This window comes from Vicugna pacos, chromosome 5, assembly GCF_048564905.1.
Source record: "Vicugna pacos chromosome 5, VicPac4, whole genome shotgun sequence".
Lineage (NCBI taxonomy): Eukaryota > Metazoa > Chordata > Mammalia > Artiodactyla > Camelidae > Vicugna > Vicugna pacos.
The window spans coordinates 63386132-63412289 of NC_132991.1; the positions used below are offsets into that span (position 1 = coordinate 63386132).

A 26158-nucleotide genomic window follows, 5' to 3' on the forward strand; every position below is an offset into this window, starting at 1 on the left:
CTGTGAGCCCAGGACATAGGATCATGCCATAGGGAAAAGCTATTTACAATGGAAAATTTCCATTGTACCCGTAAAGCAGTAATAGATAACAATATATTTGCTAACTTTTTGAGCAGTTTTGCATTTCGTGTTGTAATACTAAAAGAAATGTTATAAAGTAATTTGCCTATAAAATGTACCTCTTCTTTGTCTATCTTCTATATAAACTTACAAGAATGTAAGGATGCCTCTTGGCTTCCTTGGCTATCATTAATTTTTTAGTCTCAGCATGGTTTAGTTGCATTTATTTACTGGGTTTTTTTTTTTAACATTAAATTTACTGAGGTATAATTTACATAGAATGCATTTTTAAAAAGCTGTTAAATCTCCAAAGCGTCATTTCAAGATGAAGTATTTCTTTAAGCAGCATTTCCCATAGAGCTCACGGCAGAGCTGAGCACAAAGAAGATATTCAGTAAAGTTTGCTGATTAGTTGAGAAGAAATCCACCACTTTAATTAATGAAATATCATCCATGATTTCTATAATAAAATATTCTTAATGAATGGGGAAACAGAAGAAAAAGATAGCTGTTCTCTGAATGTAATTTCAGTTCTGCTAAATATTCAGCAGATGTATTTTTCATTTGTTGAATAATTTTTTAGGTTAAAAAATTCTATCAGCTATTGCATTTTATCTTAGTTCAATGAAGTTTGGGTACTGCATTTAAATTGAAAACCTTTGATATTTGTTTTCTTTAACAGCTTTAAATCAAGAAACAGGCAATATGCAATTAAATGAAAATCATTTGAATAAGAAAGAAAAGGACAATGTACCTATAATGGTTGCACAGAGACCATTTAGTCACAGATTGTAAAGTAAAACAGAAAGAAAGAAAAAACAAAATTAGGCTCAAAGTTAAAAAGGTGTTCACATGGTCAAGGATGGTAGTTGTTGCAAAACACAATGTACTTAGATTAGCACATAATGTTGTTTTGGTTCTTTATAATAGCTAAGGATACCTGTCTTCTGTGAGAGATTCCAAAAGAACTGTCTCACAGACTACTCTTTGTAATTTTTAACAAGCCAGAAAACAAGGACAAAGAATGATGACGTCAAGCCATATTCTTTTGCAAGTCAAAAGCACATAAAATATTCCAGAATCAGTCCCAGATTTTATCATTTTGGCTTCTAGACAAACAGGAAGAGACTGTCTGTATTGCCGATTGTTGATACAAACTCACCCTAGACTCAGGCTTTATGAATGTTCTGTATCAGGTCTTTTCTATTTGTGAAGGGAATATAAAGAGCATGTGAAACAGTGGCTGAAATCTGTAAGAATGGTGGTAAGAAAAACACAAAATCCAGAATGAACTAAGGTGTGTGAGAAATACTAATGATAACATGTTTGGAACAAGAGTAAGAGTAAAAATACTGGCTTTTTACCTGAAGAAAGGAATGTAAGGAAGTCAAAAGGAAAGTCAACAACTCAATTATGCTTTCATCCTTTCTACTAAGGAGAGAAATTCACAAATGGGAAAGTACAGAAAGATTCATTATGAAGCCACCAAAGAATACTGGCAGTTTTGAACACTAGATGTATCCTCTCTGAAATATCATGAGTGGAAAGAGTGCAAGAGGACTGAAAATGACAAAGATCCTGATTGCTAGGAAGATTCTCGAAACCACAGAATAATTAGCTTAATGTGTGCCCTAGCCCAATTCTATAAGAGAGAATTACATAGAGAGGAACATTAAAAAAAAAAAAAGAAAAGAAAAGAAAAACACAGAAGTAATCATAGGAACCCTTGTAGTATCAAGAAGACATCTTGTTGAACTAAGTTACATGCCTCCTTTTGACAGAGTTATAAAGATACCAGTGAAATATTTTGGTAAAGTCAGATGATGTTTTTGTAACGAGGTTGGAAAGTACCTGCCGATCACTAGTAAATTAAGTGTGTGATTGGCTGAAAAACTGTACCCACAAATTGTTAATCAATATAAGTCAACTAGATGTGTTCTAGGAGCTATTTCTTTGGATTTGTCCTGTTTAGTAGTAATGTCAACAACTTGGATGAGAATAGGGAAATGTGTATATCTCTGCTGATGTATCTTTATAGCACAATGGTAGAGGAGAAAAGATTCAGAATTCAACTTGTTTTGGGTTCTTGCTCTTAACTTCCTCCCTGGGCAAGTCACAACCACCGGCAAGTTAATGAAACAATACATTTTATGTATTTTGAGATGAAGAATTAATAATGGCTATTTCAAAGTGATGCATGATATTCATTCATGTGAAGGACATCTAGCAAAAGTCTGTCCAAAATTCAATACAAATCAACTATGTGATGTGAAAATAGATAATGCAGTCTTAAATTGTGTTCATCCACTGGCTATATCCCTGGAGCTTAACAGTTACACTATCTACTACACTGATTAAAGTCAAAATGGTATACTGCATTCCATCTGAGGCATCATATTTTGTAAAGCACATTATCTAACTAGAATACATGTAAAATGGAATCCAAATGGTGATGGACCTAGAGACTCTTCTATGTAAGAAAAACAAAAGGAATCAACAATATTTACCCAGCAGGTGAGGTGAAAAGAGAGAAGGTGAAATGGATAATAGGTGAAACTACCATTATGTGTGTATGAGTGTGTGTGTGTGTGTGTGTGTGCGCACACACACACGCGCGTGAACAGATATCACTGCTAGGACTAGTGAGTCAAATTTATGGATAAGTATATTTTCAGAACATGAGGAAAGACTTTCTAACAATGACAGCTGTCTAGTTGCTTTGTAAAGTAATAAACTCCCCCTCAGTGGAAGTGTTCAGAGGGTGGCTGGCCACCTGTCAGGGATAAAATTTATGTGCAGAATTCCTAAGTAGATAGGTGGGTGGATAAAAGGATATATGAAGGTTCTTTACTCTCAGATTTTAACAAAGGATAGAATGGCAGAAGAAGAGGCTGTGTCTTATTCTTGGTAAACCCAGGGCCCACCAGGGAGTGAGGAACCCAGTAGGACTTCCATAAATGTCTGTTGAACCAAATTGATAACAAGCAGAGAAGCTATAAATAGTAGTAAAAACAACACACATATGAGGAAGAAATGAATAAGAAATCAATGGAAATAGAAAATGGATCATTTTATCTCATTAAATGTTTGTTCTGTGTAATGAAAAGTTAGATGTAATTCTTAGGCCAAGTGACATTTACCAATTGAACGCTTGAAGAAGTTGTCCTCCTCGTCTCTTCCGTTTTCCATTCCGCTCCCTGGCCCCCCTTCAGAAAGCTTCACAGCACTGGTGAATTTGACCTGAGAAAAAAAGGGAAGCGATCACATAATTCAATTCAAAGGAAATTCTTTGTGTTTATACTAACTTTCACCTTGAAAAATAAGTTGTTTAGAATATGAAGTTCCCTTCATTTCTTCTGACTTCTACACCTGGTTAGCTAGTCTGGATAGTTTATTCCCATGTGCCAAAAAAGATATCACTTAATAACTACATTTTGAAGAGAGTCTTGGTCACAGATTCAAAGTGAAATAATCAGGCACAATTTCATGAACAATTGAGATATTCTTAGGGTTCAATTCTGATAAAGTCCAAACTCAAATTTATGAACAACAACTCATATGCAATCTTTACAAACAATACCACAACTGAGAATCAAATGAAGTGAAAGATAGCCAAATAGGAACCAGTTTAAATTAATTTATAATGTGTACTATAAAGTGCAATATTTTTTTCTAACAATTTAAATGTGTTTGTTTTCAGCAAAGCAATGAAGCTATGGGCCTCACAGACTCTCAGATACTTGGCCAAATTTTAGCAAAAAGAATATGAAGGAGGAATTATAAATATATCTTATAAATGTCCTATAATGTTCTATATTCTTTTTATAATTTCAAAATATTGCTTTTAAAACAGAAGACAAGTGGTTTTAGTAAGAGTCAAAGAAGAAAGAGTGTAAGCAAATAATTTGTATACAAAGAAATTAAAGTCTTATATGCTGAAAATTACAGCGACCAGGCCACGAATCAGCCACAAGGAAGACTCTTATCAGAAGTGGATTTCACTGAGAACCATGACTTTTCCAAACTGCATGCTACTACAATGTCTAACAGTATTATGAAGAAGCACTTAGTGGGAAAAGTCATTCTGAGCTGCTTTATCCTTTTCAATGGGGAGAAGGGTCCATATGGTATGAAAAGTAGGGAAGGAAGGTAAGTGGTGTGTGGGTGGTTTGGTTGGGGGGATGTGCATGTGTGTAAAAGGAATCATTATACAATGATATATCCATCCTTGGATAGGAACTTGGATGTTAGAATTTCACATATGTATTAAAAATTAAAAGTAGCTGGGAAATAATACCTATATACCTCTCTACAGCTGCATTATAATTTTACATTAAGTTTTTGTCACTTTTTTCCTGTCTATGATAGTCTACCACGAAGATGTCTTAGTTTCCATTGCTCATTTAAGTTTTTAAAACTTACTTAACTTGAAGGGAATTTCTTCAGCTCTTCCTTATTTGGCCCTGCCAGGTGTTTAGCATTTCTCAGCCCTGACATTTTCCTATCAGTGACTCCAACATTCCCTTACATAAGTAATATTCTGTTTACCTTGGAGCTTTGCCTGATGAAAGACAGGCGGTCCACAGAGCTGATGTCCAGGAGGTCCTCCACACCATCTGCCAGGCCCGAGAGGGAGGATCGTTTCAGCCAGTTTCCTATTTAATAATTAAAAAAAAAATTAGACCAAGATAGCATTTTCTCCCAAATGGATTAAACAAAAAAGTCAGCATGTGCCCAACAAGCAGTGAAAGTTACATGGCTTGATGTAAATAAAAGTGAAAGCAAATTGTTTTCCAAATGTACATGCTTTGAATAAACATCTTCAGTGTTAGGCTATAAAATTACATGACTAAGATCAGGACAAAAAGAACCCATACCTTTGCACACTGTACTGCTACCTCCTGGGGTGCTCTCCTTTCCACTCCCCCTCAGTATCCTGAAGATCTTAATGCCACTTCCTTCAGGAAGCCTTCCCTGATTCCTACTCCCTCCCCCTATTTAGGTTCGGTCTTGCCGTTGCACGCTTTCAGAGCACTACATAAATTTCCTTCATAAAATTCATAGTTTGCAACTATAATTAGTTGTATGATTATCTGCTTTAGTGATTATCACTTCTAATAGATTATAAATTCAGCAAAGTCAAGCACTGTGTAATTTTGCTCACCATTTAATCCCTGAAGCCTAGCACAGTGTTTGCACATGATGGAAGTACACAGTAGGGGTTTGAGAAATATCAACTGAAAGATGAATGAATGAATGAATGAATGAATGAAGTCAGCCTAGCCTTTGTGATTTGAAAATTTTTCCTTCCATGTGTTGCTCTGTTTTGATTGTGAGTTGATTTGAGGATATGGCAGGGAATAAGAGAAACCATAAAATAAATACAGACATACTTTTACCTATGGGGAGTTTAAGCTTCTTCCGTAGGGAAATTCTGCGGGACCGTGAGCGGGCGCGCCGGTCAGAGGTGTTCCCTGAATGGGCAGTGGTGCATTCTGAAGTGTCCTGCTCAGACTGGCTGCTGGTGTCACTCGCTGCACTCTGAGATTTGAACATCTTGCGCCAGAAATCTTTCCGTCCTAGGTTGCCCCCTTGCATTTGTTCATCGCTGAAAATCAGGCAGATGATAGGGTTAGACGTCTGACAACACGTGAAATTCTCCTAGATTTCTTTCAACTGCCTGACAATGATATTTAGGCAAATCATGCAGGCTGATCTTTGATGGGCTGGGATTAGGAAGAGTCAGAGTGGGAGTGGAAGGAGGGAGACCAAAGTTGACTCTGCTTATTGAAAATAGTCATGTCTCAGCTGTCAAATTGAGGTGATCATTTTTTTCAACCATAATAAAAAGACTAAATATTATTGCAGGTAATTGCAAATATGAGTCATAATCACAGAAGCAGTTACCGTGTCAGTAAATATTTAACTTTTTTGAAGTTTCCTGAAGTACCGTAACTTACTCTCCACCCCAACCCTGCTCCCAACCCCATTCCCCACCTATAATTCTTGGCACTAAATAAACTTATAAAAATGCTTGAATAAATAAATAAAATGCAATCACCATACCCAGGGGATGCTTCATCCCACAATTTTTCACCAAGTTATTTTTATAGTTCCTGACTATTTAGCTTTCTTAAGTCAAAGACGCTTAAAATTTAAGAGTTACAAGAATTAGCCTGACTCAGTAAGACAAATGGGAACCTCTCCAAAGGGATTTCTGACTAGGGCATTCCACAAGAGGAAAAAGACAAGTGGCCAATAGCATGCAGAGTTTAATCTCACTAGGACTTAAAAAAAAAAAAGCCAGTTGAAATGAGATCCCCATTTTCACTCATTAAGTAAAATTATTTAATGATTAAGAAAGATTAAGGGGAGAGGGAGAAAAAGCAATGGTACTATCACACTACCACGATGAGACAGAATGATTCAACCTTTCTGGAAGATACTTTGATAATATGTTATCCAAAGCCTATGTCTACACCTTCAACAGAGAAATTCAATTTCTAGGAAGTTAACCCAAGGAAACAATGGGACACTAAACTAACATGTAGATACAAGAAAGTCAAATGCTCACTGAGGTTTGTGGGTCAATGTTAAAAAAAAAAAAAACGGAAACAATCTAAATGTTCAACTCCAGGGAAACAGCTGAATAAATTGTAGGGCTTCCATATGATGGCATCCTCTGTAGTTATTAAAATCCTATTTTCAGAAGACTAGTGATTTGAGGTACGTTGATGATGTATTGCAAAGTTAAAAGGCAGTGATCAAATGGGTTAAACGGGATTAACACCAAGGTAATAAAAAGAAAAGTACACATGTAAGTGTGTCTCTGTGTGTGAGCTTGTGTGCACATATGTTCAAATATTCACTCAATATAATGTATCAAATCTGGAGTGGTTATCTGTATTTGAAGATATCTGGGTTTAAAAATTATTTTTCTCCATGTATAACTGAAAAATTGTGCTCTACACTGGAATTTGACACAACATTGTTAAATGACTATAATTCAATAAAAAGAAGTTTTTAAAAAATTATTCTTCTCCATGCTTTTCTGTGTTTTCCACGTGTCAGCTTGAACAACATATATACTTCAGTAATTTGGAAAGAAGAGGTTATAGAAAATACTCTAGTAACATAAGGTGAAATTTATTTTCGGGGATTCTAGGTAATGATTTGCTTATAAGCTTTGAAGTTAAACCTGGGATCTATCTAAAATTTGACAGTATTGTGTAATCATTTTCTGAAGATATTTATATGGAGATGCAGATTTTAGTACCAGAGTACTAAATACCTTCAATTATTATTTTAATTCAGGACACCGCTTATCAAATATGGTGTGAATTTAAATCAGTGTTTTAGACTTCTCCATTATTTTTATCAGATGATCACAGTGTATGAAGCTTTTCTTACCTTTGGGAAATGCAAGGCACAGTGATGAGTATAGGACTACGTGGTCTGAGAGGAGAAACGTCCAGGGAGGCTACAGTTGACCAGCTGTACAATAAAGTGCCACATCAGCTTTGTCCAGTGAGTGTGTATCAGTAACGAGTTTCAGAGAAATGGGCATATAAAACTGCTTTTAATACTACTCAGTTAATGTGATTTTTATTTAAGAGGGAAGAAGGAGAAGTGAAGGGAATGAAGGGGAGGGAAAGGCAAGAGAAAGAGAAACTAGAAGAGGAGCCAGGATTGCCCACCCACCTTTCCCCAGTGCTAAATAGAGGACACATGGCAGGCACATCCCCTGGGCCCACTCAGATTAGGGAAAAGTCCCACATTTGATATTCTGTGATAGCCCACCAAGTGGAGATTTTTATGTAGACGCATGTTAAAATATGTATCTTCATTCAAGGGAAAGAACAGGCACGTGCTAAATGCTGAGAAATGGGGTGGTATTTACAGAACACTGCAGAAAGAGAATATTTTGCAGTCTGGGAAACAGAATCAACTACCAAGGTGGGTGGTTTTATGTTTTAAATTCGATTTACCTATTAAACCATTCTCATTGTTCAGATTAGCTCAGGAGTTGTTAGTGTTATTTTGGGTGAAAAAAAGCCCCTCTCTCATATTTTGGACAGATTCTGTATCTAAGGACTTCTTACTAGTCTTGTCGTTGGTTATTCAGCTACAGACCTTTGCCTTTCACATTAATTTTTGTGTGTGTTTGTTTAGATTTTTATTATGTTCTTAAAGACTTAAAGGAAAAACTAAACTTCAATTTTGAGAATGGAAATTAAAGAAGACAAAGGCTTAATGGTAAAATTCGACAAGTCCATCCTTTCATTGATTGACTGTCATTCATTCATTCTTGAAATACATATTAAGTGCCTACTATGGGCCAATCCCCGTCTAAGAGTTAGAGCTGTAATGTAAGTAAAAACTCACTTGGTCCCTGGACCCATGGAGTTGATTTATCTTCTCTTTCCTTTTCTCTACCCATTTAGGGGCAGTTTCTAAGACTTTGAAGGGCTACAAGAATTGTGCAGACATTTTTCTTTGGAGGTTTTGTTGCTTGTTGTAGATTACCAAGGTTCTATTTGATGACTGATGTCCTTGACTACAGAGAGGGGATACCATAAAACCTAGAATACTCTGCAGGATTTCTAGAAGGATAATCACAATACAAGATCAGGGTTTTGGGAAGTAAAACGGTATACTTAAAATGATGTTCATATTTTAAATATTGATTGTACCTGTGGGCAAATAGTTATCAAAAGAAGAATGAATACAAATGAGCCTTGCGTAGAACTAGACTATATATTTAGAGTCTACAGTAATCCTCACATTTTCTGGGGGCACTATTATCAAGATGCTTTTGATTTTGCTATTATGAAAAATGGAGATAAACTGATGTCAGAGGACTTTGGAATGAATCTCAGGAGAGGACCCAGGTGAAATGGAGTAGAGCCCAGCTAAAGCTGGACATGGGAAAAATTATCTTAGTTATTTTTGGAAAAGTTTCATTGATTACATTGACAAGTTGCAAGTGATTTTAAGCAAGAAAGTGGATGACACCCCCACCCCACCTACCACACATGCTATTTTTCAAGATTTATCTGCAGGATTGTGCATGAAAGGCGGAAGAGGAGGGGAAACTGGAAATAGGAAAGGCAGTGAGGGAGACTTCCTGTAAGCACAAGGTTGGCTATTTATGGTTTGGGCCTGTAGAGGTGAGTGGCTTTGGGAATGAAAAGTAAAGGGCAGAAGCAAGGAGAAGTTCAACAGAAATGAAAAACAAACAGCACCCTGGAAAATAGAATTTCTTCCAGTGGGAAGTGCTCAGCCCACTGCACTGGAGACAAAACCAATGCTACTTACTGCTCTGGAGTCTGGGAGGGGCGACCGGACATGAAGCTGCGACATTCCTCAGGTGCAGGGGTCACCTGGCCTTTATCCACAATGCTTCCTGCCTCCGACCTACGCAAATGGTGCATTCCACCAGTCACAACAGAGCAGTCCACCACCTCTCAATACTTCATACACTTCATAAGGGAAAACACTCTGTTCCAGACAACCTAGATGGCTTGCAAACCCTATACCACCATGAGTCTATGTTGGGATGGAATTTACATCTTACCATTTGACTCAGAAACTAGCTACATTATTGCAGACAGTCACTAGCTGCAGGCAGGATTTTGAGTTTAGGAGTTTCTTTTCATCATTGTAAGTGGCATTTCTTATAGAATGGGCATACAATAAACTCATTCACTAGAAGAAAAAATAATTGGACACTGCTCAGCAATTTGTCTTTGTCATGTTAAAATATTACTTACTGAACAGGATGATAGGGTACCAGTAATTGATTTTCCTTTCCGGGCAAGAATGTAAGTTATCTAGAGAAGGGTCAAAACACAGGTAACATTTTCCCATATAATTAAGAGCTATGAAGTGAGGTTCAAGTGTATAAAAGTTTGAAATCAACTGAGCTTGGATTCATACAGAGGCAGAATTTATTTGATAGCAAACTCATTCCTTTTCTAAGCTGCAGCTGAGCCACCACCAGCAATACTGCTTATACAAGAGAGTTGCACCATCCCTGCACTGGAGTTACACACCATGTTGGGAACTCCACGGACAGTGCAACAGAAGATTATATTATACAGACACAGGCAAACCCTAATATTCAGAAAGCTCAAGCTTCCAACCTTTTACCGCCTACAGGCTTAGATTCCACTTCATTCTCCTCCACCTTCTTCCCTGGTGCCAACTTCTCGGCACTGTCAAGCAGAGCACTGAGGGCCACTCTCCTGAAGACATTCCCATGTGCCTCTTTGATGAACTGGACCAGCTGACGGATATCACAATACAGTCCCTGTTTGGAAGCAAGATGGAAAGTGTGGGAAAAGGAAGATCGTTATGTGATTAAATAGTTTTCACAGGAAGAAGGGGAGAAGATAATTCCTTGGACTTAGATAGGCATTGGAATCGTAAAAAGAAGACAAAGTACTACAGTGAAACTGATGGTATCCTGCCCCTCTGTACCTATGGTAACATTACCAAGACCCTTGCCTGTCATCCTCAGTATCAAAAAGAATGGTTACCAAGCTTCATATTCAGAAAGTTGGCTGTATCATTAGATAGATATTAATTTACACTTTTAACCACTGAATTCCCAAGTTTTTAATTCTCTTTCTTAACTGTGACTTCTAAAGAGATGCCTGCAAAAAAAAAAAAAAGGCAATTAGACTAGAGATTTCGGTTGCTGTTGAGCTTCTCCACAATTTCTCTATCTTTGTGATAAAATATGCTAACTCCTCTAGACATTCCTAACAGAGCCTGATATTCAAGGATGATGCATTTTGCTGCACAGATTTAACAAATAATATGTATGTTGGAGCCCACTTGAACATGAACTTGACTATGGACTTAAAATGATACAGGGCTATTAAAACAGTTATATTGGTGATTCAACATTTAATAATATATGCAGGACTTTTTAAAAAGATATTAAACTTTTCACTCAGCATATTCTCTCTTTCTCTTCTCTTCTCTCTTTAAGAAGGCAGATACTATATTCTTTGTCTTAAAAAAGTTCATGACAAAGCAGAACATAGAAACCTAAGAAACATTTACCTTACAGCTTTGGGTTTCAAAACTGAAGACCACAGAGACAATTATGCCCATGACCTTCAGAAAAGCAGAAGGAAGGGTCAGTAAGGAAAACACAGAGAGTGTCCTTTGGGTCCTGTGGGAAGCAAGGCCCTATGCCCTCACTCTGCTCTTCAGTAGCTCCTCCGTGGAAGGCAAGGCCACAAAAAGCAAGGGTTCCAAACGCACCGGAGTGTCCATCCCTCAGCAGCAGAGAGTATTACATGAACTAACATGTGTGGGCTGATGACTGAAACCCGTGCAGCCTCACCAGGCCCTGGGTCCTACCTAAGACTTGGGGATCTTTGCATCACTCTGTGAAGTAGGGGAGACCCAAGAATGACTGAGCTTCAACCTCCAGCCATTCTGGTGGAATGGGGGTTCAAAGTCAAATTTAAGTTGATTTAAAGAAAACTAAGAAATAAATTATTTCTTCTATACATGAATTTGTAGGCTAAGACTTGCATGAGCTCGTGTATACTATAATCAACTTGTCAAATTACTTCCTGCCAGGAGCAAACTGAACCCAAGGATGGTACTCAAGTTATTCTCAAGCTCCAAGAACCTTGCTGGGATGGCTTCAACAATTAGCAAAATTACATTCCTTTCAGTTTGGGGGTTTGTTCTGTTTATCTCAAGTTAAGTGAATACATAGTTTCTTTGGTTTAGAATAGCTTAAAATAATTTCTCTGACTTAAGTAGCTTGGCAGATAGTGGCCATATGTGTAAATGGGCTGATTTCTGCATAGGACTCATAATATCTAACAGAGTGGTAAGACAGGGAAATGTTGCTTTACTCACTGAAGAGATCTGAATTCATCTAGTCATGTCAGATGTATCAGTCTCAATTTATGTTTTAGTATCCCAAACCACAATCTCCTTGGTAGCAATTAAGCGCTAACTTTTTACAGGCTGGCTCTCTCTGCTTGTGGCTTCAGTGGTTTAATTAACATAATCTTTTGAGAAGAGTAGCTAAAAAAGTACATTGTTCAATTTAAAAAAGACAAAATCAATTTTAGCAGCATATTTGCATTAATTTTTAAAGTAAGTATGGTTTTAGAAAAAAAGCTTGGCATAACATCCTTTACTATTTCATGAGCCAACAGGCTGGGCTCTATAGCACCTTCTTTCTGAAAGGCTCAAAGAACCCTGGAGCTATTTTTACCAATGACCACAAAACCTCTGAGATGGAAGACATGAGCCAATCTGCAGGTGACATAACAAGTAACAGGGAGGAGAAACGTGTTGCTGAGTTTCCACTGTTACTGGTGACACTGGGAAAATTGATATTTTAACTTTAAAGTTTTAGACTTCAACTTGTCCTTCTCCGGGCCATGGAATGAGAGCAAGAACTCCTGTGGGAAGAAGAGGGGAGCTTCTCACCAGATTCTCAGGGCTGTGCAATTCATGTGTCGTTGAAGCGCAGCGTGTGATGAGGGATTTAAACATGGCGTTGACAATAATGCCTTCCACATTTTGGGCTGTGGATTTGTTGTCCACTGTGGTGAAGTTGTTTCCAAACCCAGCCTTGTCTGGAATGCAAAGGCATCAATGAAAGGCAGTATTTCCATTCAGCTGCACAGTTTAAAGTACCGGTCACTCAGGAATTAGTGAAGGGCCACACAAAATACAGAAGCAGAGGATACAGAACCAGATACCCCTGGTTTGATCATCTCTACGAAGACTTGGAGATAACTCATTGTCTCCATCAGAGTCTTTACTATGACATATTTCATCACTTTGTGGAGTGTTTTAATTGATACATCTTAGCAACAAAAAGAGAATCAACTGTTGACCCTAAGAAAGTCTTTTAAACCTAAGTAGTTTTTAAATAGGTGATCACTTAAAAAAAAAAAAGATCTACTAAGTGGCCTCTCAGTGGAGACAGACTTAATTTGATACAACCTTTTCGGTGGTGAAGAATGATGATTTCTTAGCGCAAATTCTTCAGTCTGTGGGAAGTGGAATAAGGTGGGGTGGACCAGGTGAGCTGGGCAGTGGGAGGGAAGAGATGGGGAGGGACCCTGCAGGGGAATTCACACCAGCACCACCAGAAATAAAAAGAAGACTGAGTCTGGCCAAGAGCTGCACAGGACTTCCAGCAGCTTCTTGCTTCCAGAGACTCCACGGGCATATGGATAGGAAAAAATCTACAATTCCCTTGGAGCTACTACCTTCTAACTCATCCACACGTGAAATGCCAGTGAATTGAGGTCATCACCCTATGTGGCATTTTATACAAGTTTTTCACATTTCAACAGGTACATTAGGTATTCTGTGGCCTCGCCAGAGTATTTCTCATAGCTTGTGAGCCACCTGTAGACTGTAGAGGTGGAGTATGTGCAGCTCCAAGACTGATCAGTCAGGGACATGTGTGCCTGCCTGGCTGATACACTGTGAACCACTTTAACTTCTCAAGAATCCCAGGAGGAATTCATCACTTTAAAGTAACATACTTTGTATAAGTATGACTCAATCACTATGTTGTACACCAGAAAATAACACAACATTGTAAATCAACTATACTTCAATAATAAAAGGAAGAAGGAGGAGGAGGAGGAGAAGGAGAAGAAGAAGAAGAAGAGGAAGAGGGGTAAGATGAGGAGAAGGAAGAAGGAGAAGAGGAAGGAGAAGAGGAAGGAGAAGGGGAAGAAGACAACGACGACGACGATGACGAAGAAGGAGGAAACATACTTTATTACCAACCTCTTACTGTCTGTTTCAGTGGGTCAGAGGTTATCTTTAGATTTAACGTTACAGAAAGAAATCTTTTAGCCTATGTTCATAGTTTCTATATCAAACAGGTTAAAAAAGAGAAAGAAATAATTTGTAATAAAAAATTGCTCTTGCAGCATCTCAACTACATGCTTACTTACTTCATTGTTTTTTAAATTTGCTATATGCTTGGCTGAAAACAGCTTTAATAACATAGATTATTTCAGGGATTCTAGAGGGGGACAATAAAGCCTGGGATACAAACGAAAAGCTGTTTCTAAATCCATGAAATAAGTCTCCATTAAAAATTTATTTTATTTATTATTATTATTTTTTAATGGAGGTACTAGGGATTGAACCCTGCACCTCATGCATGCTAAGCATGCCCTCTACCACTGAGCTATACCTTCCCCCCTCCATTAAAAATTAATCAACTACTATCACACATATACTAAATAAATAATAAACACCTATACAAAGAAGTTATTTTATCCCAGACTCTTAACAAAAATACATATTTTACTTAACTCAGGCTTCAGGCATCAGCTTCATTTCATTACTGCATTTGCATTCAAGTGATATTGAAGGTGATAATTTATTGTGGATGTAATTTGTGTTCACTGGTCTCCCCCTATAATATAAGTCTTTACACTAGAGTCTTCCTAAAGCCATAAAAGCTAAAAAGCTATAAAACAGTTTATGAGCCGATCTCTAGATCCCTTTGCCCAATTAAAAAAAATTCAGTACATGTGTATGTGTGTGTATATATATATATATCAATCAAAATTATATTACTACTATGTTTAGTCTATTTTTTCCCTTTCCTGTTTTATTTTGTGAAAAAAACCACCAAGCATGATTTCTGGCTCATAAAAGGTCCTCATATTTGTTGAACTAATAAGCATATTCCCTTGTTCCTTCATCTCTGCCTCAGTAGTCGTACAGAGGTCACGTGACAGAGAGGAGTGTAAGGACCAAGGGGCTGCAGGTGAGGATGCCAGAGCTTTACCAAATTCCCCTCTGCTGAGCTAAGCTGTCCTTAGAAAGACTCCAAAATGTGTCATCAAAGATGGTGTGCAAGCTTTTCATGTTTATATTTTATTACACACAAGTGCACACACAAACACAGAAATAGCTTTTCCTCTCAACTTTATCTCCATAAATTTCGGGTGTCTCTGAAACGCTACCTGCTTCACTTCTCACAGCAACTCCTCCTAGAACTCAGTGCAGTTTTACTTACTGTCAGTGACTGGTTCCATACAAAATCCTAGCAAAGCATGCAAGAAGTCCACTACGTTATTGAGAGAGTCCTTGTTCACATAGTCCCTCATGGTTTGTCGGAACTGCATCTTATCTAGCTTGTATAACTTAGTGAGGCAGTTCTGGGCCTGCAAGGAAGGAAGAAAAGTGAAGAAGTCACAGGTACCAGCTTAGGCTAGGGATACCACTGTTCTGAGACCAAAGCCTTCAGAAGACAAAGGCTTCAGTCTATCCCTGCCGACTGGTGCCTGCCACCCCTGCCAGCCCCTCTTATCTGAGGATGAAGTAGCAGAGGGGGCTGAGCAGTATGAGGGAGATTACTTTGAGAAGGGCTGTTCCTCAGGAAAAACCCAAAGCTAAGGTCTAACACTGTCCCAGAATTAGCTCAGTATTTTCGCCAAGATCAAGATTTTAAGACCTCAATGAAAAAACTCCAAGTGTAAAATTTAGGTAGGTGACAGGACTGGTTAACAAAGTTTAGAAAACCTCAAAGGCTCTGTGTCAAGGGAAGAAGCAAGCCACTCCCTTGCTCGGCTATTCTGAATTGAAGTAGATTTTATGGGTGTTTTGGGGAGTATGTAGGAGGTGCTTATCCGGAGTCCTCTTACGTGGCCAGGAGGGAAAGACTCTTGAAACGTGAAAGAGGTATAAAATAAAGGTAAGTCTAGCTTGTTTATTTATGTGTCTGCATTTGAACGTGGAAGTTTGGTATTTAAGTAGAAGTTGGCCTTAAGAATATGAAAAACAATTGACCATTGTCTAGGCCCTGATACTCAAAAATATACTACTTAGGATCCACCAAATAATTTTGCCATCTTGTAACCAGATAGGGTAGGGGGTCCCTGGAGAAAGAGAGCTAGGCATGGCTTTCTTGACCTAAGAGAAGTCATTTTTGGCCTAAGCCATTCTGTGATTTAAGCCTGGCCACAAAGCTTGCCCTGGAATAGGCCTCAGTAATTAATGACCTTAAGGGAACAAAAGAATGCAGAAACAAAGGACTGTTACTAGGCAAGAGAAGTAACAATAGGAAAGATAGTATATCAGTTGTAAAGACTCCCCGTTTGGTTTGATAGCAAAGATTAGCCTGAAGCGCTCACCACCAGATCATCAGGAACCTGAGTGATGATGACGTTGAGCTTTACTGACCCTCATGACTTCAATCAACTAAAGTTTGAACTCTGTCCACCGCCCAAGCCCTTTCATGAATACGCATGTACCTTTAGTTTAAAACTTCCCTAATTTTGCTGTTGGGGAGACACTGCTTTGGGAAAGATCCCCAGCGTTCTCCTGACTTGCTACAAGTAATAAATCCTTCTGTTTCCTGTGCTTTGGCTTGGTTGTATCTTTTGGCTCCATACCTACCAAAAGGAAAACCCAGTTTTCGGGAAACAATCTGGCAAAGAGAAAGGGAATAATCCCCCCCACCAGAACAAATAAAATCACAGTCATTGACTGCAGATGGCCGCATACAAAATGCCCTGATACTGTTAGGGAGGCTCGGGGGTCCTCTCTTACCACTGAGAGAAAATAAAATTTGTGTAGTGCTTTGCTGTTTAAAACATATTTTTTGTGTGTAAGTGCATAGCAACATTCAACATCCACACCTCTGTGATTTGAAGAGTATCCTTCTATCAATGGAGGAAACTGAGGCTCAAAGACGTTAAGGACTTTGTCCAAGTTGATACACCACATTTCACAGCAGAGCCAAAAGTAGAAGTCAAGGTCTTGCTTTCTCACAGTGGTTATTTCTCCTATGATAGGGTCTATTAATGTTTGCTGTGGAAAATGTATTTAGAGACCATCCACTTCCAAAAAGGATTTAAGATGGCAGATACTAGAGATTAGTTGGTATGTACAGAAGATAAGATCTGCCTAAAAAAGAAAATCCTTAACAATGGAATGAACTGGGGAAATGATAAGAGAGGACTCTAGATTGAGGGGTAAAAAGCAAAAGATCAAGAAGGGCGAAGTGGCTGGATGAGGACAATCTTAACCAAGGAATTTGGGGCAACCAGGTATAAGCATGGGAGTCAGGTCAGGGAAAGCAATCCCTGAGAACTGGGATCTTATTGGTGAGTCCTTACTGGTGGCCCAGAAGAAAACTTAAATTATATCACCATTTTGACAAGTTAAAGCCCAGAGAAAGAGTCTTAGGAATTTTGAGAGGAAGAGAAAGATTATAAAAGTCTGAAACTTGTAATGAGCAATGGACTTCTCGGTGTGACCTTGCTTTAGTCTCTCCATCTGTATCACAGTCAGGTGGACTGATTTTTTTTTTTTCCCTCATTTTCCCTTCACTGGGTCCTGGAAGATTGGGAAATTAGTTGTTTTTATTCCAGAGAGGTTTCTGGTTGCTATGTTTCAAGCAAGCTTCCCCCTCCCCTTATAAAATAAATGCTACTTGCTATAAAACGAAGTTTGTAAAGTACTTCTTCTTCTCTATAAAATACACCAAAAAGGCAGAGTTTCAGATCTACTCTTTAGAGGCTATTAGAATGTCTGAATGAGTTCAATGGGAAGTTTAAGCAAGAAGCAGAAAATCAAACCATAAGTATTTTGATTCTGAATGAATATTATAAACTTCTCCAAGAGATATAAAGAGAGAATTCCTTTCAGTAATTTGGGACTACCAGCTAATGATTAGTTTATTCTAAGAAACACATGCCGGTATTGCTAGGCACTTTGATGAATATCATTACAATAAATAATAATTGATTTCTAAAAAAAAAATAAAAGTACAGAGTACCTGATCTGATGGAGGTAAGAAATATTCTTAGTATTTTAAAAAGTGAAGTCATTTCTGAAAATTCAATGCCAGAGAAATCTGGAAACATCTAGCTTCTTGAATTAGACTTTCCCAGGGAAAACTTCTCAAATTTATACCTCTTGGACAATGCGTCTACTAAGCATGGATAAGTAAATATAGTCCCTATAATGAGTGCTAAACTGGGCTATTGGAAATGGAGGTATTGCCATGTAAAGCAACAAAGTTGAGAAGGCAGGTAGAAAACTGGATGTTCTGAGAGAGTAATGTTCAGTACTCTTGAGAGAAGAGAGCATGGTGACAAAGCAGTAGCAACAGCCCCTCAAGTGGCTTCTGATCCAATTAGCCCTACTTTCTCCAAGTCTAGAAAGACAAATTCTGATGTCAGAGCCAGTTTATACCTCCAGCTAAAGCATGACACTTCTTTTTATATTGTGATGTTTCATTTCATGGAATCAGTCTTCTGCATGAGGAGTGATGTGGTTTTAGCCTTGAAGGGAATTATTCATACTGTGCTAGAATTAAAAATCAAAGGTCAAAAATCACATGCACAAGTGCAAAGATGGAGGCAACATCAGCTTTTATTGCCTTACTCATGATTATTTTGATTATTTAAAATTTTTGGCCTCAAAATCTAGATCTTGGCCAAAATGTCAAGTTTCAGAATTTAGATGTTAATTACTGTGAATATAACCCCCATATATATAATAAACAAATATAATACAATATAACAGAATACAAAAGAGTGAGTGATATATAGATAGGTAGGTAGATGACAGATTAAGAAAGAAACACAACATGCTAATACCGTGTGAACATTTCATGACAAAACCTAATACCAAGGAAAAACAGGCTGGGGTTAGGTTTTGACATGATCCTAAAACTCTGCTAAGATATGTCAAAGGGCTTCCTGGCCTTAAATTTGCATCAAACCCTTACTTTTAAGAAAATATTTTCTTATGATTTCAGTTCAAATGTATGCATGAGGCAACTGTTCCAGCTCGGACTTGTTGTGGGGGTGGGTTATTGCTCAGGTTTGTAGGGAAAAGCAGTCGGGAGTGGAGGCATATGAAAATGAGCTGGAATTACATTTCCATGTTCCATCACAGAATTAGGGAAAGTGCAGAGTTTCAAGTTTCACACAGTTCAAAGGGATATGATCTCAAATAGTTAGTAGTTAAGGTTCATTGTCAAACAAAGCAGCCAGAAAATGACTGGCTACTTTTGCAGTCCTGTTTTGTCCCAATAAGGGCCATTTTCCATATCTAAAAACAACAAACTAAGTCCTAAAATTTGATCCCTTTTTCTAATATAAGATATGCTTCTATAGTACCCCAGACAGGTGATTAAAACGTCATCTGTCACAGACCATCAGAAGCTTGCTAAATGCACTCATCTTTGCAATGTTCTTTCAAACTACAATTCACATGTTCCAATTATACACCCTTTTACCAACTGGGTGTTGGCCTGCCCTGAGCAGGAGGTAGAAGTGTTTTCCCAATTAAATTTTCCTAGGCCTGGGTTTTAGATATCTTGAGATATTTGTGGGAATCCTCCCACCTTATGATGCATTAAGTACCCCTATAAAATACAGTATTTCTCCAGGAACACTGACCCTCATTGTCAAAGGACTCATTCCTAATTTGGAGGGAGGGAAGAGGAAGAGGAAATGGAATCTACTTTAATTCTCTTACATTCTCCCGGAATACCTGGTGTCTCAGACGATCCCCAGAGAGCCCTCGGTGTCCTTCTCCGCAACCATAGGCACATCCCAAAGACTTCACTATTTTGATGAGCATGGTTAGGGCAAGCCTATGGTTGCTTACAGGTGTACTTTCATCCTAGTACCCACAAACGAGAAACAAAGAGGATTCTGTTTACTTAAGTCACTAAGGTTCTTTTGCTACTAAGATTCTATTTTATTATTAAGCCAAGTACATATGTTGTAGAGTGAGCCCCTGCAATTTGGGAAGGAGAACTGTCAAGGGTCCAAAAAGCAACCAAACTTTTCAAAAATCTAGAATGAGACTTCCAAGAAAGAAAAACATTTATGCATTCTGAACACCCTCGGGTGCTAAAGGATACGAACATAGTCGTCTTTATTAGAAGACATGCTTTCACATCCTTGACAGACTATCAAAATAACTGCCTAGAAAGAGGCAGGGCAGACTATCGGTGATGAAGGCAAATGGCTTTTTCCGGAAACTATCCTCATCAGCAGGCTTCTGATGATACCACCAGGCAACGATTACTGTTAAATTTCTGGAACTGATCCAAGTCAGAAACTTTGAAATTTCTGACATTTTCAAAAGATTTTTCTAATTTTACACTTTCACTATATTGTAATACTCATGCAGCAGCAAGGTGAGAACATTAAAAAAAAAAACTTGTAAATATTAAGCACGATTCTTCCTTTGAGGCTAAACAGGAAGCCTCCTGAGATGAATTATGAAAACTGCTACCATCCTCTCTCTTGCCTCATTTAATCCTTGGTCTTCGTGGAGAACACAGCTTCCAGAAAAATGAGCTTCCCTGAATTATTTCCAAAGAAGAAGGAAGCTGTTGCTAAGGAATGACGCAGATCCCAGTGTGGAAGTCCTACTACCTTCGAGAAGCTTCAGCCTTCCTCAGTCCTTCTAGCTACTTTCCGCACAGGCACCATGGACCTGAGATTCCAGCTGTTCCTTAATTGCACATGATGTTAGATAAATTAACTAATCTCTTTATGCTTTCATTTTCTCACCTGTGAACTGAGGTGCCTAATAGCTTCCCTTCTTTCTTTATCGATTTACAGTGCCAAACAAATGAAATAATGAGTAAGAATTGCTCTGTAAATTGTGAGGGGCTTTTCCATGCTCAGATAGATACACAAACTTTGGGGCTACCCACATAGAAAGAGTATCCAGATGTGGGTAGGGCGTGAAAGGGACGGGAGTTATCTAGACATTGTGTACTGTTCACTATGTGATGGGGTAGGCTCTCTGCTCCCCTAATGTTATGTAATTGGTCCTCCTTTTCTAACCAAAAGCGCATGTAGTGGATGTAATGCTGGACTCCAGAGATGCCCTCTTTAGAACTGAATATTCATTCCCTGAGCTGCTAGAAGTACTGATGGCTGATAGCTCTTGGCTGATAGTTCTCTCCAGGCATGGCCCTTACCTCAAGAAACCTGACTCGCCCCAGGGTATGCTCTCTTCCTGGAAACACTCTGCCTCCAATGGCAGGTCAAGGGCATAAAAAGGATGGGGGGGGGCGTGGTATAAAGGTGGGCTCCCTTACTTTACCTGGGGATTTCTCTGAAGAGACAACCCAGCTCTGGAGCTCCCCATGTGATGGACTGAAGTTTCTGTTACAACGACATTGCAGTTAGACTTCTCTGCCCCTTTTATACCTCGCAGATACTGATCCTGAGTGGACACCCTAGGAAACCTCCTGCCACACCTCTCCTGGCTGAGTCTGTTTCTTGGGAATTTGACAGCTCTGATGGTTGAAAATTGAAGACTCGAACATACATACATACACACACACACACACACACACACACACACACACACACACACACACACACACACACACACACACACACACACACACACACACACACACACACACACCAATTCAGAAATGTTTTAGTTTAAATTCAAATCTTAGCTCCATAACCTTGGGCAAATTATTTAATCACTCTGTGCCCTACACAATAAGAATCATAAAAATACCCATTGCATAGAGTTTGTGAGGCAACACATGTAAGGCACATGTAATAATAACAAAAAGAATGTTAATTATTTCTAGGTGTAGGACACTGCTAACCTTTGGGGCAACTTTGTGCATATGAGAAGAGGCACTCCTCCAGGTGGATAAATTAGGAGAAGGTGAGCCCTCTTAGCAGAGGCAGCACTTGGGTGAAGAGCTCGGTGAACAGGGCTTGGCCTGGAGTTTAGTCCTGACTGACCCCCTTAGCACAAGCCCTTGGCAGAGCAGAGCACACGCAGTCAAGGGAGTACTGCCTCGGAAAGTCATCCTGAGTAAGGGCTGATTTAGAAGATTGGTTTACATACAATTAAAAGTTATTACATGTTACTTTGAAAAAAAATTCCTAGCTTCAAAAGCTTTTCTCTCTTTCTTTTTTTTAAAATTTCATCAGATCTTTTGAGGGGAAGGGGGATTAGGTTTATTTATTTATTTATTAACTGGGGATTGAAACCAGGGCCTCGTGCATGCTAAGCACACACTCTACCACTGAGCTATACCCTCCCCACTCCAATAACTTTTTGTAAATATCTATTTGTATTTCTTTGGACCTTCAGATGTCCTTTGGATTTATGTCTCATAGGAGACATTCAGAAAGATGTATCAAGCTACAGACGGAAATCGGGAGAGCTATTAAATAACATTTCAAGCTCTCAGTACCAGTGAGAGGCAAATATAGAAACAGAAATTAGATCTTCCTTTCTGAACTAATCAATCCCCCATGCTTCTGGTATTACTAGGTTGCAAAATTAGATACACCTTCTGATTTCCCTGAAAAGACAGATGGGTTTGAGGCAAAACAGACCTGTGTGAATCACAAGCACAATGTACTTGACCTACGGTAAGGTATGATTTTATAAATTCTCTGTATTACGAAGAATAATATTCTGCAGAACTAACTAAAAAACATTTATATCTTGGTGGCTGTTTTGGATAACATATAATCTGACTTTTTAAAAATCCCATCCTAATTAAAAGTGATAGTTTTGGTCAAAATTATATTACCAAGTTTCTAGTATAATATCTAGATTTTAAATAGACAAGGGACTTGCAGTTCCTTAATAAGAAATTAGATAAAAATACTACTTGGGTGAAATTTTAGAACTAAAAACAAAAGCAAAACAGAAACAAACTATAATAAAATACTAATAATGAACTCCAGAGATTCTCAGCATAAGCAAAAAATCCCTCATCAATTTGGGATAAAAGCTTATCAAAATTTCACAACTTTGTTCTTTTCTATTTTTTCTTGAATATTATGACATGATGACATAGCAATATCTATTTTCTCTTTGAGTGGTGAGGCTAGATTGACAGGTAAAAAAAATTGAACATTAAGAATCTCATGATTTGTTGTGTTTACAAATTTGGTCCTTAAAACTTGTATTCGTTTGCTAATTCCTACATAACTGCTTAAGGAATAACTTCTTAGATCTTAGGATCCAAGATCAAATCCATTGTGATCTATATCATCATTTAGATAATTTTAATCTATGGTGAGATCTGAGGATCTTTGGATTGTCCTCAGTGATGTTTAGGAAGGTAAGAAGTTGGGAACCTTAAGAACCAGAAGATTCTGTTAGAATTGAAAAACATATATATGATCTAGGCAGGAGAAGAAATCCTAAAAAAGAGGGTAGGTTTAGGAATGCAAGAATATTGGGACAGGAATAATTGGATCAGAGTCCACAATACTAAGAAAAACTGAGAGTAGACAATGAGAGGCACACACACAGATGATAAATGCACATTAAACATGCATCAAGTAGAACTGGAAAGAGATAGAGAAAAAAATATATAAAAGAGGAAGGAGCACTGCAACACTTACTCAGATGTAAAAAACCTGATATCCTGCAAGGAAATAACAATTTACTCTTTAGATAATATGTAGGTGGTAGAACTCTGCACGGTGAAATCTTATGCTTATAAACACTTGACTTGATGTGTAGATTGTCACCTGTTCAAGATCCAAATCTCTTGTTGATTTCAATTTCTTAATAGCATTTTCCAACTCAAACCCCAAACTGAAATCAGCATAAATTATATGAATTTAAGCTGTGTTAATTCTTATTTAAAATTCAAATTAAAAGAGAAAACTGATTCTTGATGTTAAGTGCTGAGATCATAAATCAGGTGCTTTCGAGTCAAGGGAAATTAAATTCAAGAACAGTCAGTAACAAGAAAGCTAAAGACACCTAGATGTGACACACTGTGACATAAGAGGAGCAAGGCTCATCTTTCAAACCAAGACCAACAAACCAACCAATTACACAGAACATCTTCCCTTCTTTCCCCTTAACTGTGATTAAAGTAGGCTGCCTAAAAATGCGTTCCTTAAGTCAAGAGAAAGGACTTTATTTAATTTTTTTGTGGAAAAATTATACTGCTTATTATGGATTAAATGTCTGCCGCCTCCAAATTCACATGTTGAAGCCCTAACATCCAGTGCGATGGTATCTGGAGACGTGGCCTTCGGAGAAAAAATTATGGTTAGATGAGGTCATGAGAGGGGAGCCCTACAAGGGGATTTGTGCCCTTATGAGAGGAGACACTGGGGAGTCTGTTCTCTTTCTCTGTGCACAAAGCAAAAAGAGATCACATGAGCACACAGCAAAATGGCAGCCACCTACAAGCCAAGAGAAGAGGCCTCAGAATGAAATCTACCTTTCTGGCACCTTGATCTTGGACTTCTCAGACTCCATAACTGTGAGAAATAAACTTCTGTAGCTTGAGCCACCCAATCTATGGTATTTTGTGCCGGCAGCCTGAGAAGGCTACAACACTGCTCAACTGGGTCAGACCATGAAAGTCTTGAGAATGAGGCTGTTCTTGGTGGCAGACTAAGAATTATGGCCATGTACTGTATCTGAGATATTCTCCTGCAGAATTAACAAGGCCAGGGAATTAATTCTAACATTACTTGGACAGCCATGGCTTTTGAATTCAGGATACAGTTTCATCTGTTTTTCACTAATGCCTGCTGAGAATCTAATGAAGAGATTTCTAGACTTTTTCACTCTACTGACTAGTTGCTATTCTGAGTCAACAAACTGCCGGCAAGCAAGAATTGGAAAGAAATCAGGAGTAACATTTCATGAGGACACAAAACATGGTTGTCATACCTTCTCTTGGTTCCTATCATTCTTCTCATAGGGGCCACTTCCACCTCCTCCACCTCCTCCTCCGTCACCTCCTCCACCTCCTCCATTACCACCTCCTCCTTCTTCTCCTCCACCGTCTCCAGCTCCACTAACTGAAGGGCCCCCAAATCCACAAGTAGAACTTCCAGATACTCCTTTGAACTGGAAAGTTCCCTCACTTGGTCTTTTTTCCACAGTCCCATTTTCCTTATTTTCACCCTTCTTTCTGTTCTTTTCTACACAGGGCACCACGCCAAGCTGAAGCAAGCATTCCACAATGTTTAGCGCCACATCACAGATGCGAGAACTGATGTCATGGTTCAGGACGAGATAAACAGCCTTCAGAACCACCTGGGGGAAGACAAAAATAAACCGGGGGTAATTAAGGGACTTGAATTAATCTCTTCCTAAATAGATTCAGTTATTCTGTTTAATGCATTTCGTTTAGGCTGTTCTATGCACTTAAACATAAATAATTCAGGTAATTTTCAGATGTTTTATTAAGTTGCATTGGAATCATGTGTATGTGCTTAATATAGAAGAATTAAAAATGTATGTGTGTTATCTCACTTAAGTACTCTAAAACTTGCCATGATATAGACACTTTATGGGGACAATAAAGCTTAACAAATTAATGGGAAAGAAATTATTTGCCCAAATGGAAACTTGCTCAACTGATTTTTAAAATCACAGTGTTTTAATGCTCTGCCTTTCATTTCCACCAATACAGGATGAAGAAAAATGACCTCCTTATGGACACACATAATAGAACATTTACGTATGAGCAATTGCATCATTATTTAATTTCAATTTTAAATGCAAAATATTTGCATGTTTAAATTATGTCTTTTATTGATTCTAGTAGTTTAAATTACTTGCTGAGCCAACTTCCCTAAGGTGAAATTACAAAACTTTGTGAAACATAATTGTAAAATATAACAACCCTTTCATTTTCTAATAACCATAATCAAGACAGGCATTCTTGAGAATGTAGGTTTAAATGTCTTATTAGACTTCTACTCATTTCCTCCTGCTATACTGTGGGTTTAGAGTCCTACTGCTTTTAAACAAAAGAAAATAAACAGAATTTTTTACTACCATTCTAGATAGAAAAAAGGGACTTAGTAAGCGCGCACACACACTTGTATATATCTACGATCAGGATATAAAAATATTGAGATCAGATCAAATCTAATGTAGTGCTCCAAAAAAAGAAAAGACGAATCTAAGATGTGGGTACATTTATGAAATTTTTTCACGTGGGTAGATTTTTCATTTAACTGCTCAACATTTCTAAGAATTTATATGCCCATTTTACCCAACATTGTAAAAACTGGCCCAGAGATTCAGTATCTTCCAAGCTTCAGTAAGACAAATTCTT

The 26158-nt window shown here is 38.1% G+C and overlaps 1 protein-coding gene and 1 long non-coding RNA gene across 13 annotated transcripts in view; one reads left to right on the forward strand and one right to left on the reverse strand.

The window, feature by feature from the left end:
• UNC80 (unc-80 homolog, NALCN channel complex subunit) overlaps positions 1-26158 on the reverse strand; it is a 190352-nt gene that overhangs the window by 128765 nt on the left and 35429 nt on the right. For 7 of the 12 annotated variants that reach the window (XM_072961360.1, XM_072961356.1, XM_072961358.1 and 4 more), the window contains 9 exons: positions 24760-25128; positions 19582-19728; positions 15104-15251; positions 12532-12680; positions 10206-10372; positions 9379-9477; positions 5454-5668; positions 4609-4715; positions 3201-3300 (listed from right to left, as the gene is read on the reverse strand). In XM_072961360.1, coding sequence (XP_072817461.1) covers positions 3201-3300; positions 4609-4715; positions 5454-5668; positions 9379-9477; positions 10206-10372; positions 12532-12680; positions 15104-15251; positions 19582-19728; positions 24760-25128 — 1501 coding nt within the window. The remainder of the gene's footprint in view (positions 1-3200; positions 3301-4608; positions 4716-5453; positions 5669-9378; positions 9478-10205; positions 10373-12531; positions 12681-15103; positions 15252-19581; positions 19729-24759; positions 25129-26158) is intronic. The other 5 variants (XM_072961364.1, XM_072961359.1, XM_072961355.1 and 2 more) reach the window with 2 other exon arrangements.
• Positions 19841-25746, forward strand: LOC140696438 (uncharacterized). The gene is made up of 3 exons (XR_012072776.1): positions 19841-20251; positions 25022-25155; positions 25508-25746. It is a non-coding gene; the product is annotated as an uncharacterized lncRNA (long non-coding RNA).